This window comes from Lonchura striata, chromosome Z (assembly GCF_046129695.1).
Source record: "Lonchura striata isolate bLonStr1 chromosome Z, bLonStr1.mat, whole genome shotgun sequence".
Classification (NCBI taxonomy): Eukaryota; Metazoa; Chordata; class Aves; order Passeriformes; family Estrildidae; genus Lonchura; species Lonchura striata.
This window is the reverse complement of record NC_134642.1, coordinates 60,509,190-60,533,560: the sequence shown is the minus strand read 5'-3', so window position 1 is coordinate 60,533,560 and position 24,371 is coordinate 60,509,190. Positions and strand designations below refer to the sequence as shown.

Here is a 24,371-nt window from a genome sequence, read left to right as displayed (position 1 = left end):
AGCCACTGGATAAATAATTATTTCTGTTCCACAGAAATGTTAGATGGCAATTCGTTTGAAAGTTTGACTTGCATATATGAGTGAAAAACAAGATCTTCAGAGCCACCAAGAATTCATTGAATCTCGTGGAACTCTTCACATTCTGACAGAATAACGAGATACATCCCGGTTTTCCTGAAGTAAGCAATCCATACTGTGAAAAACACCAGTCACTTAGTTATTAAACTTTTAAAAGTTTAATAACAATAAAATGGTTATAAAAATAATAATATAATTAGAGCAATAAAGTTTGGAGTTAGGACAATTACAAGATAATAAAAGAATTACGGACATCTGGATGCTCTCAGACATTAAGTCATGAAAAGAATGCCTTGTGAACAAAGGAATCACCCTTAAAACAATACACTGTTGCATATTCATATATCCTTCATGGTTATGCATTTATTTAAAACGAGAAACTCTGCTGTATGTCAACTGTTTCCTTTAATCCCCACAGCGTCTTCGAATGTGAGCAAGGCCTGAAGAAATTAGCTTCTTCTAATATGAGAACCATAAATTCCTTTTCTTTGGAAGATTTAGGTGTTCCTCGAAGCGAGTAACTGATTTAAAAAAAAAAAAAAGAAAAAAAAAACTCCCCCCACATACACAGTCTCTATTTTAACATTATGTCGGAACCTAAAGCTATGTATTATGTCGGAACCTAAAACTATATTTAACACACTACTTAAGCGAATTAATACAGCATAACTTTCTAACATTACACATATAATGTTATAAGTTGAGGCGAATAATTTGATTCAGCCTGTTAAGATCAATTAATAATTTCATTAATTACAGCAAGCGATAGCAAGCAAAACAGCGCTGGGTTCAGCTGGGAGCCTGGCTCCGCCAAAAGCTGACAACCTTTCCTTCTCTTCAGTCCCTTTTTATCTTGCATGAGTGGGGGTGGTGAGTCTCGTTCCACCGTGGTTATCAGTCCCAAAAACAATGGTTTTCACAAGTGGGGTGGTGTGTCTCCTTCCACTGCGGTTTATCAGTTTTCAGCAACAATGGGTTTCCACTGCGGTTATCAGTTCCAGCCAGTCCTGCAAAATCTTTCACAATCTTTGTTTGTGGTTACCAGTCAAGCCTGCAAATTCCATGTCCCGACTTCCCCCCTTTTATCCTAATTTCATACTTTTGATGAACAAACAAGTCAATGCAGTTTCTCACATATAATATCGACTGTAACGTTTACGACACGCGTTTTCCAGAACGCGCCCCCCGCGCCGCGGGAAGCGGCCGCGCAGGAAGGAGTTAATGGCGGCGGCGCGGGTCCGCCCCTCAGGGGGCGGCGGCAACATGGCCGCGCTGGCGCCGGCGCTGGCGGCGGCGGCGGGCCGGCTGCAGGTAAAGGCCGCCGGCACCTCGGCACCCCGGCACCCCGGCATCCCGGCACCTCGGCACCCCGGCACCCCAGCCCCCCGGCCCGGAGGAGCGCTGGGCCGTGCGGGTGTGTCGGGCTGTGACACAGCGGTGCCCTGTGGCAGCCCTTCGGTGTGGCGGACTTGGCGTTTCTCTCCCGAACGTTCGTGCGTGCGGGCGTGTCACGCCCCTCACTCCAGTTTCGTGCCCCCGCCGCTTAAATTTACTTGAACCGCGTTGTGGTGTTGTCTGCTTGAAAGTAACCTACGAGCATTACAAAACAAAACAAAACAAACAAACAAAAAAAAAAGGTTGTTAATAACGATTGATTTTGTTATCTACAGAATGAGAGCTGTTCCAGTACTGCAGGTGCTGGCCGACAGGTTCAGAGCTGGAAGACCAAAACTGAACGAGCTAAGAAAGTTGAATTCATAAGAACTGCAGAAAAACTAAAAGCTCAGTAAGTTAAACACTTTATCATAAGTACTTTTCCATTCCGCTCTGGAGGTAACATTATTTACTCGAGGTTCAAAGTAAGAATATATGGTAATGAAATCTTTAGGCTAAAGGTATCCTTTTCAGGAGGTCAAATTATTGTGGTTATTACAGTAGCTCAGGATAGGCTTATGAGCTCCAAAATGCCCTGTTTGAATTACCATTTGGACTTATGCCAGTCATGTAGTAAGACTTTAGACTAATTGCTGCTCTTAGGTTCACCAGAAAAGGAAGTGTGTGAGGCACAATTGAGTGCTCAGTCTTCCTACTTACCTGTGCTTACCCTCTAAGGACCTAAAGCCCTTAAGACATACCTACAAAAGGGGAACTGCAGTAACAGAAGATTGAAATACTTGTCTAGAATATCTAGGCCACTGTTTTGAAAAACAAGGGTTCAAGACAGCTCAGGCACAGAATTAATTTAAATCTGCTTCCCCACATCTTGACCAAGTGCTGATGACAACTACACTGGCAGCTGAAAGAACAGGGAGTTTTCTTCTCAAACAGATGAGCTTTATGAGGAATAGCTAATGTAGCCATCTGATTGAAGGAGAGGTTTGCAGTTGTGAATCCTGATTGAACAGGGCACTTAAGTCTCACAACAGTGTTTTACACCGTGTGGCTGAATCGAGTTCACCTTGATTACCCTGGATCCTGGGTTATGGCTGAAAATTTGACTGCTAATGTAATGTCATGTTCCCAAGACACGTGAAGTGATGCATGCCATTTAACTGTGGCTCAGCATCCCTCTGTAATGTTATCTGTGCTGGGGCTCCATCTAGGTGTGCCACGGCATTAATACAGCCTGTCTGCCTGCACTTCCCAAGGAAAACTCTGGCAAGGCTCCCAGGGAGAATGCATGCACATAAAATTTCAGTGTGTAAACCACTGCATGCCACTAAAATGATTTCCTTGTTAATGTCTTGTTAAAGTTTTTGGGTTACTGTGGCGTGTAGTCTAATAGCTGCAAAAATACTTTCCTTGAAAACAGTTGTAGAACAAACCAGGGATTTGTATAAAGTCCAAGACAGTCCTGTTAACACAGCCTGCACACTAACCTTGGAAAATCTTGGGGCTTTGCTGAGTGTTTGTGCCTTACTCACTGTGGTACCCTTTCTTCCTAGGCTTGCAAATATAGAAAAAGAAAAAACTGGACACCTTTATAATAGGAAGAATGATTTCAGGGTAGAATACAGATTGCTAGAGGAACTGGAACACAGCATGACTGTCAGCAGGAAAATGGAGAGTAAGTGAGGTTTAATTTGGGCTTGTTTGCTTTTTTTTAATATGCTGTTTTTGTAAATGGTTTAAAAATCAGTAGTACAGAGAGATGAGTTTAGAAGGAAGATACTGATAAATACTGATAAATGTGGTATTTCACCATGTGCTTATAAACAGACATGTCACTGCAAAATTCAGAAGCATAAACATTTTTGGACTCATATGTTATTAACTGTTATGTTTTAATCTTCATTGTAAAACCACTGTGGTTGAAAGGTACGGTTCAAGAAACTTGGAATCAATTTTGTGTGTATATTGCAAAACCCAGTGTAGTCTAGCCAAGGTATAGTAAAAATATTCTTGCCTCAACATTCACATACTGATTGTTGCTTGTTGAATATTCCTAGTTCAAGTAGTGCTGTAAGTTGGTGCACAGTCTGTTCTGCACTATCTGTTCCACTTACTGACTATAATATAGCTCAAGAAAAAAAAGTAGTTACTCCCTTTACTTACAGTGCTTGAATTCTTTCAACAATAATCACATAAATCATGTTATGCCATCTGATACAGATCAGAATAAGTTGAAGAAAGGAAAAAAATGTAGAAACTATTTAAAGTACACTTTCTTACAAATTTGCATTTGTTCTGATGTGCTCCTTTTATTTAAGGAATCTTAGAATATCCTTTATATCTTGCAGTCTTTAAGAAATGTACATTTTTGAGGAATGACTAAGCTAAGAAGTTCAGAATTTTTTGACATGCATAAGAAGGGAGCATGTCATATGAAAGAAATGATGCTATGAGATAATAAAGAAGACAATGATGAGAGCAAGTGTACCACCCCCCCCCCCCCCCCGTCCCCCCTCCAAATTCCCATTAACTATGTTGAGGTCTTTCAGCATGATCTGTGCGCTGTAAGATTTTCAGTGGTCTCAGCAGGAATTTGTACTTTCCTGAATCCAAATCTTTTAGGATAGAAGATACAGCTCCTTAGTATCTAAGATGTAGCCAGAATTTCATCCTCTTCAGCAGTGTATTTATGGACTCACGAGGAGCCAAGTGGTAAAAATGCAAATAAGTGCACATGTGCTTGGAGCACATGAAAACATTGATTCTTTGTCATTTAACACACTGAATAAATAAATCTTGTTGAAGTAGTACATTCACATGCACTTTCAAAGTTTGTTTTCTCTTCATAAATGGGTGTTTTGAAGCCTAGGTCAAAGTCTGCCTCAAAACTCTAGAAGCTATCACCTGCATAAGCAATATTCTAAAAGCTCCCCTTTAGAAATGGGAACTAGTAATTTTAAAATCTGCTGATGCTGTGTAGGGAGCTGACATGGACCATGTGGTCAGCTACATGCAATTACCAGTTAAAATGCTCAGTACTATGGCAGTTTCTTATCATCAAACAGAATTTATGTCCCTGCTTAGATCAAACCCCTGGTTTATTTTGGACACTCCATTGCTCTTGTTCTTTTACTGAATTTAATGCATGAAGAAACTATTAGAACTATCAGCACCTTATTTTGTTTAACAGAAGCTAAAATCCTGCAGCAGCTATCAAAAATACAAAACAATGTGAAGAAACTTCAGCAGGAATTGAAAGATGTGAAGCCTACACCAGAGTGTAAGTAAGATAACAGGTTTAAAAAAATTTTCCTCTACAGACAGGTTTTTTGCATAGTTGTCTTTCTTCGGCAGACTTGGGACACTCCTCCATTCTTTAAGATTTTGCAGGAATCTGGAAAGGGAAGACTAAACCTATAAATGGCAGAAACCTAAGAAATTATAAAAGATTGTGCAGTTCTGTGAGGAAACAGAAACGTATTTGGTCTTACAAGTAGTGTGTGTTTGTTCTTTGAGATTGTTGAAAGCGAGATTTCTTATCTGTAACATTTGCCTTATGCATAATAAACTTCTACTACTATCTGGTAAGAGGTCACAGAGTAGGTTCTACAAGGAACTCATTTCTAGCTTTGACATGGTTTGAAATGTAAATTGGAATATTCCACAGAAAATGCTGCAGCAGTTTGTTCAGTTTGGATGTTTTAAAACATTTTAGAAATAGGTTCTGAAAGAACCATCCTCATGTGATGCCTACTAGCTTTTGTGGAGCTCTGATGCTAGATAAAATTAATCCCATTTCATTTATTCCATGTTTCATCTATTAAAAAAATCATGATCTAATTAAACTGTATATAAGACTTAACTGTCAATTAAGATACTAAGAACTAACAAGGCGTAAAAGCTGAAAAATTAGATTTTGTTTATGTAACTTTACCAAAATACGGGTTTAGTTGAACTGCATTCAGTGTGTCCACAGAGATGTTGGTCTAATTTAAAAGATATTTTAGTCTAATAATATCATCTAATATAATGGGTGGATTTTCTTCTACTGCAAAATATATCTTCTCTGGACAGCTGTATTAAAATCTTAAGTCAGGACTACAGCATGCAGACGGTACAGGACAAAGTCTTACACTGATGTTTCTTCCTCACCTTTGTAAAAGTAGTTGCCTTCAGGTTAAATAGGATTGCTGTAATTGTGTATAAACCAGAGTTGAGTGTGTTTAACTCATGGACTGCATTGCTGTAAGAAACAAAAGTGGAACTCTAGGCTAAGTCTATCTTATTTTGGGTATCAGTTGAAGGTTAGTCAAGGTGAGACTTTTTTAAGAGAAGCAAACATTTATATTGGCATTTGCATCCAGTTAGCTAAGACCTTTCATAAACACACCTTTTGAATAAATCAGAGTTTGTCTTTTTAAGGCTGTTTGAAATGGAAATGCATGCTTTTTTGTACACTGAAATATGTGTCCTGAAAGCCTCCACAAGTCCTGCATTTATGGATAGTGCTGATAAATACTATAGACTTTATATTTATTATTTATCTTTATTGTAGAAGTTATATACTTTTTTCTTCTTTTCCTTAGTTGTTGGCAAGATCAAGGAAATTATGGAAGAAATTGAAAATGCAATCAATGCTTTTAAAGAGGAACAGAGGCAAATGTATGTTTATATATGCTTCAGCTACTAGAAAAGGGGCCTTTGTAAAACACAATGAAAACTTTGCATTAATCTAGCAAACTGTTCTTATGATTTACTCTTTCGGTAGTGATTCCTGTGGTATGTAAATCAAAGCACAAGCTGTCAGCTTTAGAATCTTGATAAACTGTTTTTTAGAGAGGGTGTTTAGACAGCTATTGCAGCATTCCAATGTAACAACGATTTGCCTATGAATAGGCTTTTTAGAGAGGCTGTAGAAGAGATTAGATTGTGGGGAGGTTTTTTTGTTGCTGTTGTGTTTTCTAATCGGGTTTGGGGGGTTTCTTTTGCTTTCTACTGGTGTCAGGAGGGGATTGAGTTAATTGTATGCATGCCATAAATGTGTTCTTTTAGTAAAAGGGTAACTTAATTCTCATTGTGTAGGGCTTTATTACTGGCTCATTACGACTGTGCTGTTACCACTTCATTTCTTAATCTTTGAAGAATAGCTCTTGTGTGGCATTGTACAATTCCAAAATTCATTTTTGGTGAATGGACAATCAATACTTTCCTTACATTTCAATGTTTGTCTCTTTTCAGATATCAACAGCTTTTGAAAGAGGAAAAAGCTGTCATTAATGAGCTCAGTCTCTTTGAGAGAAAAGTGGAACTGTGGGCATTAGGGAACTCAGCAGCAGAAAAAGTTTGGAAATTACCATCAGCCAGGATCACAGTTGCTAAAACACTGGAAAATCATCTACCCAAAGAAGTAATAGAGTTTGAGAGATTTCTTCAGCGAACAGGGGGGCGGCAAGGAGGCTGGGATGATTATGATCATCAAAATTTTCTGAAAATACGGACAAAATATAGAGGAAGGCTATCTTACATGGATGAAGCCCTTAAGCGTCTCAGTGGAAAAACAAAAGAAGATATACAACAGCATGACAAATGGTATCAGGAATATGTAATTTTACATGAAAGAAAGAAAGAGGTAAAATAACCTGTCTAAGGCTTTTGAAGATTTCAGAAAATATACTTATTTTTGAAATGCGTACACGTTTTTGTATCTGCCTCTCTGATCGTAGTGCTAGGCAGATTTCTCTTACAGTTGATGGTCTATAACTGAGATCTTTAGCATCCCCAACCTGCCAAAGTATTTGTCAAAGACCTAACAACCCAAGGAAGTAGTCTGTGTATTGCCAAAGTATATTACAAATGCTTTTGAAGTCTGTCATCTAGCAAATTAGGTGACTAGTGAGTGATCCTGTCTTCCTGTTACATTTGTCTCTAAGAATGTGTCCCACTATATAAGCAATACACCTAAGACAGACTGATATGCAGAATAATGATTCCCTCAAGAACTATCTAAGTAATAAAAGATATACTGACATAACAGCTACTATAAAACAATGGGTTAATTGGACAGAAAGCAAGAAAGTTTTTTTAAATGCAAATGTTTGCATTAAAAAAGTATATTGCATCAACATTCACAACTACCTGGAGTTATTAGGAATGCTGTACCAGTTTTAGCAGACATCTGTTAAACATGCTTGTGTGATTCATGAAAATAGAAAAAAAAAGAGAGAAAACACATACAGGTTCTTGGTTTTAGGTTCTTGGTGTTCTTGGTTTTAGGTTTTGCCTTCAGTAGATTTTTAATTCCCATATGCATTTTTTGTTCTTGGAACAAATGTCTTCATCAGACTGAATACATTTGAATTTGTGAAAATTTTCCCGAAAACCTTGGAATTTTTTCCTGTGGTCTCTTGCAGTCAATTAAAAAGTGGAAAGAAAAGCAGCAGCAAGAAAAAGAAAGAAACTTCAAGGAGAAAGAGAAATCAGAAAAAATGCTCAAGGAAAGATGGCTACAGCATGAAGAAGCTCAAAAGCAAAAAGCAGAAGAAGAAAGAAAAAGAAAACAAGCCACAGTTGAAGCCTGGAAGAAGCAGAAAGTAGTAGCATTTGCAATAGATCAAGCATCACAACTCAAACTAGAAGAGAAAACAAAAAAGCAACAAATGGAGTGCCAAAGCCATGTGAAGTTACTGTTGGAAAGGAATACCTTGCAAAAAAAAGTAAAGGAGGAACTTGAAAAGCTTGAAAATGAGAAGAAAGAGGAAGCTGAAAAGGAGGGAAGGAAGAAAATTGCTGCAGGAGAAATTTCTAAGTTTCAAGAACATGTGTGTAATTTAACCTCCATTTTTGCACATTGTTGTTTAAAATTTGATACGTCCTACTACAATATAATCACTTAGATTTTAAATTCCAAGTATCATTCATCTAAATCTATTATTTATTCCTTACAAATAACAGCCTCTATTGCAGATAAACAGTATGAAACTTGATTTTAGACAAAGATGATTCTTTTCTTCAATATCTAAATTCTACAGGATTACTCAAGCTCATATTTCTTTATCCATATAGAAGCGGGTTTATTTCTGCAGTAAATAATTTTTTTGAGAAAAACTTCTTGGGCTATGTTGCCTAAGAAGACTTCAGAGGACTTGAGTATTTTATTCAGATGGGAGGTGGAAAGAGTTTGAATATCCTGCGGGTTTCAGTACCTGTTAGGCAAAGTCAGACCCCGTATCAATGTAAATGCAATTACTGGAGGATTGATATTATTGTCAGCATTCGTACTAAAGTTTTATAGACAGAGTTTAAACTACTACTTTTTTATTTCTAAGCCATGTAATGTAACCAGAATTTGTTTGTGCAGGAAATAGCATGCTATAGCATGTTTCACCTAGTGAAACCTTATTCTTTACTATCACAATAATTTCAGAACAAAAACAAACAAAAAACCAACCAACAATAAAAAAAACAAAGCAAAAAGCTGTGGAAAGGCTGCATGTATAGTTTTATATCATTTGTTTTACTTCCAAAGAAAAATTTTCCACTCATTTATGTTTCAGGATCTACATAAACTGGAGCTAAGCATTTTACAGAAACATGCTAAAGAGATAGAGAAACAAGAAAGAAAAAAGAGATTGGCAAAGTTAAGAGAGAAGGTAACTTTTTTGTTTGTTTTAACCAGAGATGTGTGCAGCTTGGTTGTTTAAGCAGACTTTTTTCTCATTGATCTAAAATTGGTTTTTATTATCTAAATGGTTGATAAAGGAAATCAAAAAGTCATGCGTGTTATCAGTAACTAGAAAGAATTGCAGCAGGCATAGTTGCTCCTGTGTAAAAAAACAGGGAAAAATCCCTAGAATTTACGTCTCTCAAAGTAATATTGCACTGGGTAAGGCCTGTAAAAGTGAGTTCCAATGTGGGTGATGGATTTAATTTTTTCAAATAGTTTCCTACCATTAGTTAAATACGTGGGGCTGTCTCCCAGAAGTGTCTTGCATACACTGGGTTTAACAGTTTAACCTTTTCTATTATTAAATTATTAAAATTTAATGACGGCAAGCGGTGTCACTATCTTCTATGGTGAAGAAGCAATGAGTGCCTTTTGTGATGAATGAAAAAGGCTGATTATTTTTGGTTGTTTGTTTCACTCTGAGGTCGAGGTTCGTGTCACCAAAGACCGATCCACGTTGAACCGACCTTCCAAGGGCTGGGAGGAACGGAGGCAAGAGATGGCACCAGCAGCTGCAGGACCGCTGCTGCGCGTTTCTCAGAGGTGAGGAGGGAGCCGGTGGACATGCAACATAACACAAGCGCACTTTTATACTTTAAGCTGTTTTGTTTTCTTGCCAGAGCTGTCCCAGCCTGCAGAGGAGGGTCGTAGCTGCGCACCAGCCTGTCCCTGCCGCAGTGTGAAGCAGCAGCCAGCACTTCCCGGCACAGAGCTGGCGTGTTTTGCGAGTGTCGGGTTTGACACGCCGGCTGTCGCGCCGGCCGGCTGTGATGTCCCTTGGCATTAAAAGCGCGTTGTCCCCGCAGCTGGTTGTGGCGGCTCAGTAAGCGTGGTCACCAGCCTGGCTGCCGCCGCAGTGAACTGCGGCGCCTCTTCCCTTTTCCCCCGCCTTTCCCTTCTTTCCCGCTGCGTCCCGTTTCCCCGCCCCGGGGCGGTGCCGCGGGTGACGCCATCGGGGCGCGCCGGGCGCGCGCAGCAGCGGCGAGATGGCGATGGCGGCGGCGCCGTGCCCGGCGGAGCCGGAGCGGCTGGACTTCCTGCGGGAGCGGCACGTGCGCTTCTTCCAGCGCTGCCTCCAGATCCTGCCCGAGCGCTACTCGTCCTTGGAGACCAGCAGGTAGCAGCAGGCCGGGCTTCTCCGGCGGGAGGCGGGACGGGCGCCGCCGTGTCCGCCCGGCCCGTCCCGGGCCCGGCCGCGCTCCCCTCCCGTCGGGCGGTCGCGGTGACGGGAAGCTGCTCCCGGAGCGCTGCCGTCTCTCGCGGCCGGGAGGAAAAACATCCCTGTAAATCTGTCCCACCAGCGGACGGCTCCCAAAAAATATGTGTTAATGTAGGGGTGTAGTCACTGCTCGCGGAAACTGCTTGGCATCCACGACGGAAGACTTGTTGATCCTTCTAATCTGTTTTAAATCCGGTGCTTCTGTCTCTTAATCTGCTCTGGAAGCCATTTAAAAATAAATCGCCTAAGCTTTACTTCAGTTTGCGGAAGACTCCTTTTCATGTAACAAATATTTTTAAGTTTTCGTTACCTAGTATGAAAGAGAAACTTTTAGTAAAATATGTTCTTCACTTTGAATTTGAGGGACATTTGCTCCTCTAAAGGCTTCAGAATGTACTTATTTGATGTTCTTACACCATAAGTGTAAGAATACCAGTAATGTGGTTATCAAGCTGCGCTTGCTAAAATATTGGAGACAAGTAGATGGTATGATAATATCATTCAGCCAATAAAATAGTGAGATTCTTCCCAGTTTATAATGTCTGACAAGTCATCCTCTGCAGAATGCTTCATGGCTTTGATCCTGCTTTATTTTGGTTGAGAGCACAGATACCTGGCATAAACATGTAAGGACTAGAACAGATTAGTGCTGAGCTGTGTGTGAAGTAAGACAACTTTATACTGAAAAGTTAGAAACTGATCTCCTGGAGAGAGGTCAGCAGAGGGTTTAGGAGATGATTAAGGGGTTGAAGGGTCTGTCCTGTGAGGAAGGGTTGGGTAAGCTGGGCCTGTTCAGCCGTGAGAAGACATGACTGAGAGAGGCTCTTGCCAATGCATTCAAGTATGTTAAAGGGTAGGTGGTGAGAGGATGGGGCCAGAGTCTTTAAGTGGTCCTGTGACAGGGCAAAAGGCAGCAGACAGAAACTCAGGAAGGTCCATCTCTATGAGAAAAAACTCACACTGGGCTGATTGATGTGGGCGGTGGAGAAGACAAGCACCAAATCAATATGATTTATAAGCAAGCTCCCACTTTATTCAAAGATAACTTAGCTTATATAGGGTATTCCACAAGCATAGTCAGCAGTAAGCTCTAATTGGTTAATTTACAAAGGTCTTTGTTTTATTTCTCTTACGTGGGATTACAGATGTGGTTAAGTTTTCCTAGCCAAGTTGTCATCTCTAAGTCATGTCTTCCAAGGACAGAGCATATCTTTGAGGCTATGCCTGTCCTTATTATCTCATTCCCAGTCCTTGTACAATGCAGTTTCCCAGGCCTCGAAATAGAAACTGTTTCCCAAGCTCTGTTTCAAGGTCAGATACAAGTCTGATTCTGGGGTCTTAGAAAGCGGTTTTATGGAACAGGTATTGCATAGAATAATGGCCTTGTTCCAACAACCATTCCCCAATAGCTGATCACTGAAACAGACTGCCCAAAGAGGTTGTGGAGTTTTCTTCCTTGGAGATAATCAAAATCTGCCCGGACACAATCCTATAGAAACTGCTCTGGGTAAATCTGCATTAGGAGAAGGGGGTTGTATGAGAGGATCTTCAGAGGTTCTTTCCAACCCTGGCTATTCTGTAATTTTGTGAAATTTTGATTGCAGAGCTGTAGATCATTTCTTCATTAAAAATTAGCTGGTGTTTCAGTCTACTTTCTCATTTATTTTAGGTGACAGCAAGGGGAAATCTAGGCACATCCTGTGCCTAACTGTGTATAGGCCATAAAATGACCACAACATGCAGATGTACTAGAGCAATAACACAAATAGCTAACTTTAGCCCCACTGATATTTGAAAAGAGCTAAAGAAATGGGATGTCTTCAGCCTAGAGAAGGAGGGATCTAATCACAATCTTCCATGGATGGTAAACTACTTACAAAGAAAGACGGAGGTGTACTGTTTGCAAGGAATGATGGTGCCAAGGCAGGAAGCTGTGGGAATGAGGTACTTGGGAGAGAATTGTGTGGCTGTAGGAAAAGTCTTCTTCACTATTAGAAGAGGTAACCATAAAAAGCTTGTCCATTGAAGTGGTGGAATCACTTTGGAGGATGTGGCTTCTCAGGGTCCTGGGTCATCTCGTCAGAGGCCTTGTGTTCTTCAAAAGGTGCAACCAATGATCTCCAGAGGCCCTTGACAATGTAGACGTGTTCTGCAGGGGTGAACACCTCTCTGTTGACTAATTCTGACTGGGAGATTGAACCATAAATGCATCATCTCCAGTTTGATTTCAAGGATTTTAAGTTTCCCTGTTTGCTAAATTGAAGGTCACTGAGTTCAGCAAACCTTCAGCAAACCTCTGGAGTTGATTCAGCTGCAGAAAGAAATGGTGTTACCCTTTTATTCATATTTCTCCTGTTCCTGATTTGGAGTGTCTATTTTGAGTTAAATGGGGAAACTCAACTAAATTAAAGAGAGATTTGGTAAATAAATAAATAATTTGTCAGATTATTTTTTTCACCGCATTGCAATGGAAAGCTGTATTTGTTGTCCCCAGACAAGGATGGGTAGAGAAATTTTCCTTGCTATGGTGGTACATTCCAACTTAAGATGTAGATTGTCAAACAATAATGGAGAATAAAGAAAATTAATTTCATGTCCTCTACTCAACTTTTTGCCTCTAAGCCTTTGTAATTAATTTTAATCTGTATTATTTGCATGCAACAGTAATTGCAGCAAGAGTAGTTTTTAAGCATTCTGATTGATAGTGTTTCATACACACTGTCAGCACTGTGAGGTTTTGCAGGACAATGCAACTTTCTGGTCTCTGAAGTCTTTAGGATTCTCATACTTCATGGTGCTCATTGTATTACACTTAATCAGTTTCTTAAATTTGTCAGTTCCAATGCTTTGTGAATTCTTCTGTAAAACTGTAGTCTTTGTCCTCACTTGAAGATAAAGAGATCTAAATCTGCCATCCAAAGGATCCTGATGGCCGTCCTCTGTGGAAATGGCAGTAGATAAAGTTTTTACACTTCTAGGCATGTGTCTGTCACCTGAAGTGCTGCTAAGAGTTGCTTTTGCTATGACATATGTCTGTTCATTTTCTGTGGGGGAGGATAGCATATTGAGTAAAGATGCGGTACCTAAATAGCTGTATTGCATCCTGTGTATGGCCAGGGGTGCCAGACGCTCTTGTCCACCATAAATAAATTCCATCACACTACAGGCTGTTCTATAATAATGCTGGAGACAGTCAACTCTAAGTAAGTGAACTGAACCCTAACTATATGTCAAGCCACTTTTTAAGTTCATATATCTGACGTATGCATTTTTAACTGTAGATGAGATTTGCTGTCTATGTTGTATTTATAGCCTTGTGGTTTTGGACCTACTTTGCAGCAGTTTCTAGTGCTGATGTTGGTATGTTATTTGTGCCTCTTCAGAAGTAACTTAGCTGGATAAAACAAAGTGAAAAAATCTTTTTAATAGTTCTAGTAAAAGATTGTCAGTGTTTGTGAAAATCAGAACATGCGGGCATTGTTTCAAATAAATAGTTTATTGTAGCTGAACAGTAAATTCTTTGATTTTTTTAAATGAAAGTAGTGATTTTTTATATTAGTTATTTACTATCCAGGGTCAAGTTGTGGGTTAGAGATCTGATCAATGGTAAAAGTTGATATAAGCCTTGAAGTATTAAATATGCACTTTAAAAGACAATTTCTTAATCATCTGTAGGGTTAAAATATACTCTTGTTCCACATAGAAATTCTTCTGTGTGCAATGTAGATTTTTTGGCTTTCTCTACTCAAAAAAAAATACTTGAAATAATGACAGTAAATACACATGTTCTACCAGCCTGCTGGTAGGAATGTCACGCTAGGAGGTTGTGCCACTGTATTGAAGTTAGCATCTGCTGCATTGTCATTTGGCTGCTGTGTTTTAATTAGTATAATTCTTTTGGATGTGTGCTTTAGGCTGATTCACATCACCATTTTTTCCATGGTGTTAGTGTTTGTGGTTCCGATGCAGAACCTCATGCAGAAATCAAGTGGGTGTGGGTGATTCTGTCCACATCTGTCTCTTCAGATGTACTGACCTCTGGCCAAGGTGGCTCACCAGTTTGTGATTACAACTTAATCTTGTAAGGAAAGTTGGTATTAACTGTTAGCTTTCCTTGGCATACTGAATTTTAGTTTCTGCCTATGTAGCAGTTGTTTCACAATGCGTCATTTTATCTGGTGTATGGAAAGCAAGAATTTCTAGAAGGATCAGGAGACAAGTGTGGGTGTCAAAATAAACATTCAGCTAATTTTAGTCTGAGTCAGAACATCCCAAGTACCATTACATGAGCATTTTCTCTCATAGCAAGTTCTCCAAAGTTCCTAGCCCAGTGTTGTTGCTTTGGTGCTCTGTAGAGTGAGTAATGCACTGTTGGAGGGCTATGCCATCGTTGGCTACAATGATTTGAGTTAAAACAAAACCAGTAAAGAAGTTGTTAGTTAGCAGGTATGAAGGCACACATTCATGGAAGGAAGCAAGTTGTAGGAAAGGACATTCAGCATGCTAGTTACTCTACTGCTCTGTTGGCTACTTTAATGTGACACGCTTAATTTTAGATGTTTAAGTAAGGTAGTCATCTAGGCTGCTTTACACCCAAGGACCAGAAATAAGTGCCTCTAGATGTTAATTCATCCTATATGCCTATTTATTTGTTTGCTTACAAAGTGGGCTTTGCTGTTTGACATTGACATCTAAGCATCTGAAACTGGGTTTGGTACGCAATAAGAGGCAGCTTTCTGTAGTTAAGGGTCACCTTGCATATGCATCTAATGCATATTTAGGGAATTGTTCTTGTAAGAATTCTTAACAGAGAAGTAGTGCTCCGTATGTTAATATCATAACCTAGTTTACTTTGTAGTGTGTTGTTTTGTTGGATTTTTCTTTTGGGTGAACAGGCCCTTAGATAAATTTTTAATTGACATATTATTATTATATAAAAGCAGGGGTAGCTTATATGAAAAACATTGATGAAGCAGAGAAATGTTTTCAATACAAAGAACATTATTTTGTCCAGTAGATGACTTTCATGTATTCCAAGCTAGGCTCTCTGTTGCACCACTGTCAAAGGCTGAGAATTCATAGATGTGTCAATTGCTGCAACCGTTTGTTAATTTCCCCATGATATTTATGGTGGGAAATATAAGTCTTATCTTTTTCTTCTAGGTTGACAATTGCATTTTTCGCACTCTCTGGTCTGGATATGTTGGATTCCTTAGATGTGGTGAACAAAGATGATATAATAGAATGGATTTATTCCCTGCAGGTCCTTCCCACAGAAGACAGTGAGTGAGTTTTTAGTTTTTTTAATTGATATTAATATTTTTACTTTTGCTTTTTACTTGGGAAATAGCGGATGGCTCTTGTTTTTATAAAATACAAGGTTGACCTTCCTGAAGTACAGTCACAATAATTTCAGGTAGTCATGTTGAGCAGATCTTGGATATCAATCATCACAAATAATAAAGCTAGAAAAAGTAGAAATTAATTTGACGATCAGACAGTATAAAATAATATAATAAAGTTACACCTTTAGGCATTTCAGAGGAATATTTCACCTGGTTCTAAAAAAATGCATATGTTGTAAAACTGTTACAAGTCTAATAGTGATTATATTGATTTCCACTCCAATGCCAGGAGCTGTGATCACAGGAGCTGTGTTTTTTTACAGCAGCTTTTGGAGGTTTGGAGGTGTAAGGATAAGAAGCAAAAAGGATAAACACAGTCCCTGCTTGATGTTCCTTAGATCTGTGAAGGATGAAGTTTTCCAAGGTTTTTAGAAGGAATAACACTGCTGCTGAATCCCAGCTGCCCTCAGGTTGGAAGGTGCAAAGCTGGCAAGGGTGCTTGCAGGAAATGTCCCTTTCCTGGTTGGTTTGACAGAAGTTGGGGAGGTGCTGTTCCTGGGCTGGTTGGTTTTGGCAGTTTTTTCTGCCGCAGCCCAGGTGAATGGCTGGTAGCAGTAGAAGGGGTGGGAAGGAGGGAGGGAGATGTGGCTGAGGCACTGCTGCTCTATGACAGAAGGTGCTGACATGTTAAATGCTGGTGTGGGCATAGCTCCAGGCTGGTGGTCTTTAGAGAAAAGGCAATTCCAGTAGCCTGTACGTAAAATCATGTATACATCCATCCATGTACTTTGGATGGATGAAGGTGGAAAAATGTGTATTTCCTCCCATTATTTATTTTAATTATATACAACAAATAGGGTCTCTAAATACAATAAGTTAGGTCTCTAAAATCAGTTTTATGAAATAAGCATATGGAAGTCAGGACTGCTAATGCTTTTTTTTTAGTAATAAAAAAATCCTTTTTCTTATTCTGGAGATTAGAAACCATAGGAACTAGTTCTGATAGATTTCTTTTTTCTTGCATTGCATTCCAGGACTGGTTCTTGAAAAATAGGAGTTTGGATTATATAAATATTCCTACGAAGTTTTTTAATTATTAGAAGGTTCTTGTGCCTTATTGTTAAGAAATTCTTCCACAGTGTACATGCTTTGTTTCTAGGAGTTACTCACTTTGAGACTTTTATCTCAGTCTTCAGGACTTAATTCCAAAAGAAGAGGGAAGTTGGCAAGAAAAGAGATCAGAACAAGCATTTCTGTTTGTTTGTCTTTGATAGTATGCAGTAATTCTCTGGGAATTCTATCTGATGAGTTTTTAGAATATGGCCATTGTCTAGAGCCTCCTAGGGAGGGCAGTAAAAATATCAGCATGCAGATGTGGAGGCTGACAGTGCAGCAGAGGTGTACTTCTTTTTCTAGCAATCATCCCCTCATAAAACTGGGGAGTTTTGGGGAGGGCACTTTTGGCAGTGCACTCTATGCTTTCCAAGTAATAAATCTGATTTTCAGTAGAAGAACGAGCTGCCCTTCAGTCCTGTGTTTTTGTATCATACTGTAATAACTCTTGTTCTTCTATACTTTTGGTAATAACACTGTTCTTATCTGCTAAAACTAAAATACTGCTAAAACTTCAGTGTCATTGGTATTTAAGTTTTGCTTTTTCTGTTGGACCATAAAAAATGAAAAAATGTAAATGATGCTGATAGCAGCAGGTTGGATATTGAATGACTAAATGTGAACAAGGAAACACCTATACTCTGGTAATGTCTACTTCCATTGTGAAATGTATTGGCTCTGTTTTCTAATCCTGAGTGAGTGCAATGCTTGTTAATTGGCAGCCTCTCAACAGCAGAGCTCCTACTCCCTCTTTCGGCCTCTTTGAAGAAGTGCCTAAACTGTGGTAGGCTACAGCGCTGAAGTTTTTGTTTCAAAGTGCTTGTGCATCTCTAGTTAAAGAGGAGATTGCTAGGTTGGTGGTTTGGAATCTATCTAGATTAAAAAAAATCAAGAAAGCACAACATTTTACTTTTAAAGAAACATGCTATTGCAGCATTCTTTTCATGCATTCTGATAAATGTCTCTTTCCACTGAATATTGGTTTATAAAAATTTAAATTAAAATACCCTTTAATAATGATGAATTCCACTAATCTAAAGTAACTTCATTGTATTCAATGAAAGTCTTCACTAAGTTTGGCTCTGGGACTGAAACCAGTTTAAAAGCTACATTTTAAATGGTAATATGCTTTTACAGAGTCTCAAAGTTTGTTCTTGATGGCATCAGTGGTTGAATTTTCAACCAAAAAGTCAAAATGAGAATTCCTGTAATTTTTATTAGAAAAAATATTTTCTTTGTTTTTCATGTTTGTCCCTCCAAAAGTTCCTTTCTGCACAGCACTTAACTTGATTTTTATTAAAAGCATTTTTTAAAGATGGTAAATTCATATTGTTTTGAGAACTACTGCTATCTTAGAGTCTTTTTTCCAGTGGATGGAAGACAGAGTGGTTGGTGCTCCGCAAACTTAGTATCTGTTCATTTTTATCAATAACTGTTATAGTAGGTGTACTGGCTGGGCTAGACCTATTTTTTTTTCATAGTAGTCTCTAAACTGCTGTGTTTTGAGCCTGGTACTAAAAGGGTGTTTTAGTCTTTCAGCTGTTGCTGAGCAGTGCCAGTCAAGGCTGTCTCTTTTTTCCTCCTCTGTGCTCCTTTTCCCATGGCAGATACAGCAGGAGACACAGACAGGACAGCTGACCCAGGCTCACCTCAGGATTGTCCAGAGGGACACTCCACACCATCTAACTTCATTTTCAGCAATAAAAACTTGGGAAGAGAAAGAGAACGGTGGCAGTGTTCATGGTTCTGGCATTTGCCTTCCTGAATAACCCTTACTCTTGCTGAGGCCCTGCTTTCTGGGAAGTGACTATGCATCTGCCCAGCTGATAGAAGTAGTGAATTAATTCCTATTTTGCTTTGCTGTGTGCCCACAACTTCTGCTTTACCTATCAAACTGTATCTGTCTCACTCTGTGAGTCTTCTCTTCATCTCTCTGTTTTCTTGCCTCAGATGCTGGTTGGAGTCAACCCACTACAGCAGAGTGTTACAGAACCTGCTAGAAAATTCAGAATTTGATGATTTAGAGGAGTTCTTAGATAAAGTCTCCCTGTGATAGTCTTAATTGACATGTTTGTATTTTACTGATATGTAATATGTCTGATTGTTGATAATAACTTCAGAGGTCTGTAGCCTTTGAAATTTTATGTGAAACTAAAACTCACAAATTGTGAGATCTTGATCTACTGAGTAAGAAAGCAAACATATGCTGTGTCAGCCTAATCAAAACACACTTAAGGAAGCTGAGGATTAGGGTCTGTCAGGATAGACTGTATTCTTCTGTGGGTTTATTGTAGCTGTGATTCAAACAAAAAGTGTCCTTTTGGTACCATAATTTTAGCTCAAATCTTCCAGAGACTGGCTCAATACCAGTTCTAATTTAGAGGGAATGGCACGTCACATGTGTGAACTGAGCCTAGCACAGAAGCACATTCTTAGCTGATTGCTTCCACACTGCCTTCTGGTTGTTTGAAGGGTTTCTGTCTTCTATAACTTATGCTAAATAGTTTAGCTAAATCTTGCACAGATTTTGGCCATTGTTACCTTTCCTTCCCTTTTTAGTGAATGCTTTGCTTAGGTGCAGAGCTGCTATGTGTTTTTGTTTTGTTTGTGCTCGCTGCAAGAAGACCTGAATATATTTCCTCTTAGAAAGAAGTTGAAATATTGAAAAGTGCTTTTTTCTTTTTTCATTTTGAGGAGGGTAACGCTGTTTTACACAGAAATTTTACATTTTTAGATTAAAACATTATTTTTTGAAGTGCTAGTGAAATTGGGAAAGAGTTGACAAAACGCCTTCTTTTAACTAGTTGCTTGTTCTTAAGATCATTATGTCAGTGTTTTACTGTTTTTCCTCTCATAGTGCAGCTCCTTGACAGAATTTCAAATTTATTTTAACTACCTAAAGTGCAGCTCATAGCAATTTAAGAAGATGTATTCCGGCTTTTTGCAAGTCAGATTCAGGGCCAGTTCAACACTTTTAAAAGAGAGTGAATCCGGAGCTTTGTACTCAAGTAATCTAATTACACAGTGGAAGCACACTGCTTGGTCATGTTTATCCACCATCCTCCCCCATAGGAACAGTGGCATTTGTTTGACCCTGCTTGAGAGCTTGCTGCAGTGACAGAAAAACACGTACTTATTTATCTAACAGAAGGTTATTTTTGTGTTGCACTGGTGAACTGAGTTGATTGGAAGTGCCAGTGTCAGCTCAGTACAAAAGGAAGAAAATTGTACTCTTTGACAGCTGGATGCTTCACTAGCTTTGCTGTACTAAGAAATTGGACCAAAAGGAAAACCAAAACATATTTTATTTGTTGGTCTGAATCCCCAGGACCCATGGATACAGGACTGAAAACCAGTATGCTACATGACAGACCTAAAATTTACTTCTGTCAGAGTCTAAATTTAGATTTGTATTAAGGATTCTTTCTTATGTGGCAGTACTGAAAAAAATGTATTAAATGACATTGACTTTTTTTTAAATCATTGATGCACATGAGCTTTCTGATCATGAGTTTCTTGAGCAAAAATACAAATTTTCCTCCAGCATAACTTTCTTTTGTGCTACATTTGAAGTATTTTTCTGGATGTATAATGGACTTCCATTTTAGAGAATGCAACTTTTCATTTAGTGACATCCTCTAGTACTTTGATTTACAGGAATAATTACAAACTCTAGTTCAGTGAGAAGAGCTTATACATACTTTTTTTCTGGATGTACTGACTGATTCAGCCTATGCTAAAGCTATGATTTTTAAAATATATTAAAAGATTTTAGTAATGTATGTAAACCCCTGTACTTAGCAGAAGGAGACAGGCCTTGTAGCCAGAGGAATGCATGGATAATCTGAATGTGAAAAATTAGTGGTAAAAGTTTATCAATACTTCCATGTAGGAGAAATCATAAAACATAAATAACAAAAATGCCCTGTAAAAAAAAGAGCTCTTAGGATAAGTTGACTATGGTCATCACTTGAAGTTATTTTACATATTTTAAGGGCTTTCTAGCATAAGGACACATAAGTAACATCTTTTTCTTCACAGGAAAGTTTCAGCTCTTGATTTAAGCATTAAGTCTTTTGGTTTTGGAAAAGGGTCAGTTTTCTTTAGTTGTCAAATGTGAAAGGTTTTTCGAGGTATGTTTTTTTCAGCTTTCAAACCACCACAAATAGTTACACAGCAGTTTATGAAATATTTGTTACCTTCTGCTCTGTCTTAAACTCCTGCAGAAAGTGGCTAAGTAAGGTTGATGGTGGAAGTGAACACCAGGTGGTACCATTTCACAGCTGGACTTGAGCTGATGCAAACTCTGCTGGAGCTGAACTGGCCACTCCAGTTTTTCCACAAGGGACATAGGCTGCAATCACATCCTTTTAATCTGGGTCTATTTAGTTTTTAATTCTGATTCTGACAGTCCATTTTTGGCTCAGGAAAGTGAAGAGTTTGACTAGAAGTACTAAGCTATTATGTAAAAAAAGAAGTATACAAGTAAATTGCAATAAAATAGTAAAGCAAATTTTACAGAAGGTTAAATTTCACATTGTAAAGTTTCTTTCATAAACTGAAAGATAGTAATTTTCTATAACTCACCTTTGGTTCTCATTTGATTTTCAACTTGTATGCTCACAGGATGTTAAAAAATTTTTTTGAGACACAAGATCAGTGTTCCAGAGTCATGTGGTTAAAAACAAGCTGTTTTCACTTCCTGTTTTAATACTTCCTTTATCAACTCAGAATTCTATTTTTTACTTCACATATTGTGACTAGAGATTTAGCAACTCACTTGTAATAGTCTAGGAAGCATTACTGCAAGCACATTAATGCATTTGAGGACAGGATAAAATTCCCTGCAAAGTTTACCCTAAAGTTTTCCTTGAAGGACGTGCTGGTCTTCTGGTTTTCCTAGGAGCCAGTGTGTGAAGTTTGGAGTGGGAGATGAGAAGTACTGACAAAAAGTGTCAAAATAAATTTTAAGTTCATAGCAATACAGTTAAAAATCTTAACTTTAAATCCAATTTTAAAATTGCAAATGCTGTTTTCTAGTTGATAGAAGTTTAGTAATACAAGAAAGGTTTTAAAATAGTACATGAAAATTTAAACATCTAAAGGGAGTAATAGATCATTATTTCATGAATGTACTTTATTTTTAATATATTTTGTATAGCATCTGTGATTCAGCAATCAGAGTGACCTACTAAGAGCACAGAAACTTGGGTTTCATGCTGCCATTTCTACCTTGATAACGAATTATAAGCTACACTCCAAATGGCCAGTGATGGGGATCAGTATTTCTGTGATGAAGCCTTCCATCTATCAGCTGTCAGCTGAGTCCTGTTCAGCTGCAGATCTGTCTGAATTGTAACATGTAGCCTTTGCAGCAGGCGAGGATTAGCCGTGTTAGTAGCATAATAACTCTTTCCTGGATAAAAGGTTTCCACACCACTATCATGTAAAACTGAGTGTTATAGTTTGCTTAAGCACTTAAGAAACAGGTTCATTTTTACTGAAAATGAATGTGAATGGTGATTTTTTTTTTTTTTCCTCCCACTATGTTGTCTAGGAAATCTGGGACTTATGGGGTAGGAGTCCTCGGTCTTCTCTTACTGATTTTTTAACAGTGTGTCAGTTTTGAAATTGTGATACTTTTTTGGGCAGTGTCCTTTGAGACCTTAGATTAGTCTTTAAGACTCATTTAATTTTTCTTTCATTCTAGAGGCTGAGGCAAGATGAAATGCACGTTTTTGACTCTGCAAATGAACAGACAAGTGTTCTCTGCTGAAAATGTTTATATTATAATAAAATAAAAATGTTATTAATTTTTTATTTCTGTTTCCTCTGTGTAGATCAGACTATGGCACACCAGCTTTTAAGCAGGCTGAAGTTGCTTTTGTTGCATATATAGAGTCATTGAAAAGTACTTTGGACTGGACTGTGGAGGAAGTGGAGAATTGCAAGTGTTTCACTCCAAGTCAGTTAGCTCCAAAGACTTGTCTTGCAGAGAAACTTGCATACTTCAGGCCAAGTTGAAATTCTTAAGCTAATAAAACCATTCTAGTTTAAATTTTGCATATATACAGAATATATTTAGAATTAGAAGGTAGTTTGCTGCTAAATTACACCAGAGCTTGTAGGTCACATTGCATAGTGATGTTACTTAGAGCTCTCAGCTTTATAATTATTCATTCTTATTTATTCTGGTGCAATTTTCTCTAATATCCATGAGGATTTTTAGCTTAAAGGCTGAATAACTTAAAAGAGGTGGATTGTCTTTAAGAACACCCAGCTGCTGTTTGACTGTGGCATTCATTAGTTTTTTAGTGTCAGACACTAAGCAGTAAACAACGGAGGTTTTGCCATGCAAAAGCATGCTTGAGCCCTGCAAAGCTGTACTTACCTCTTGACAACGTTTGGTTCATGGTTCTATGTGCCACATGCTCAGGTATTGTGATGGGTTTGAAACAAATTACACTGTATCACTGACAGAAATTTTTTTCATAGCTACAATGTGCTTAAAACTGTAAATTGTTTATCTTTGAACATGTTGTGAAGTGTCTTGAAACAGTTCTGCTTGGGAACAGATGGTATTACCAGGCAAGAATCCAGAGAGGAGAAAAAAATATGTTACCTCTGGCCATTTTCCCAGGGGAGCAGTCCTTTTCTCTTTTTCGCTTGTGAGCATGGAAGACAAGTCTGTGGTGACACTAACTGTATTTCCACCAAATTAAAAAAAAAAACAAACAAAGAAGCTGATGCTTTGTGTTTTGTCACTGCAGCAATAAGAAAGTTAAGTTTGCTTGTGGGTTTTTTTTTTGGTTTTTTTTTTGTTTTGTTTTGTTTTGTTGTTGTTTTTTTTTTTTTTTTTCGTTAATCAGAGGGATACCAAACTAAGGTTGGGACTGAGAGGCATATGCACACTTTATTAAGGCTGTGAATAGTGTTGAACTAACATGTCTTGATCTGATTAGAGAATTATGGTTTATAGCAAATATTTCAACAAAAAAAGTTAGTTGAGTATTGTTTTAATCTTTTCCAGGATCAAATATGAATCGCTGTGGATTCAGAGGTTCTTCATATTTAGGGATGCCATTCAATCCCTCCAAGGTCAGTTAAGAATGTGTATGTGAAATGTTTTAAATTAGGCAATAAATGATCTTGTGTCTTTTTTATAGTATTAACTGCATAATTACAGAATTACAGAATTTCTGAAAGTCAGGGAATTTTATACTGTTAATACTGAAATGTTTGCAGAACTTTTAAGAAACATGCATAAGAAATGTACTAAAATGGCAACTTGAACTTAAATTCTCACAGCAGTGAAGAAACTGATACACAAATTGTGGCTTATCTCAGTGCAGTCTCCTCCTTCTCTGGTCTTCTACTAACAAAGGAAAACTTTTCTAGCTGTAGAATTATCATAAGGTAGAGAGGCTAGGCAGAATAGCCCAACTGAGTGATGCAGAATGTGCTGATCTTTGCTATCATAGAAAGGTTCAGGCTGGAAAGG

At 38.3% G+C, this 24,371-nt stretch overlaps 2 protein-coding genes across 2 annotated transcripts in view; both read left to right on the top strand.

Annotated features, from left to right (window-relative positions):
* The first annotated feature begins 1,317 nt into the window (after nucleotides 1-1,317).
* CCDC112 (coiled-coil domain containing 112) lies at nucleotides 1,318-9,998 on the top strand. The gene is made up of 10 exons (XM_031507274.2): nucleotides 1,318-1,389; nucleotides 1,749-1,864; nucleotides 3,024-3,145; nucleotides 4,661-4,750; nucleotides 6,057-6,132; nucleotides 6,709-7,099; nucleotides 7,881-8,288; nucleotides 9,024-9,119; nucleotides 9,618-9,736; nucleotides 9,814-9,998. The coding sequence occupies exons 1-10, from the start codon at nucleotides 1,342-1,344 to the stop codon at nucleotides 9,842-9,844; spliced, it is 1,497 nt and encodes a 498-aa protein (XP_031363134.2). The 5' UTR covers nucleotides 1,318-1,341; the 3' UTR covers nucleotides 9,845-9,998.
* A 161-nt stretch (nucleotides 9,999-10,159) lies between these two features.
* Nucleotides 10,160-24,371, top strand: part of PGGT1B (protein geranylgeranyltransferase type I subunit beta) — a 32,619-nt gene continuing 18,407 nt past the window's right edge. Inside the window, 3 exon segments of the mRNA XM_077790242.1 lie at nucleotides 10,160-10,310; nucleotides 15,576-15,694; nucleotides 23,901-23,968. Coding sequence (XP_077646368.1) covers nucleotides 10,180-10,310; nucleotides 15,576-15,694; nucleotides 23,901-23,968 — 318 coding nt within the window. The 5' untranslated portion in view covers nucleotides 10,160-10,179.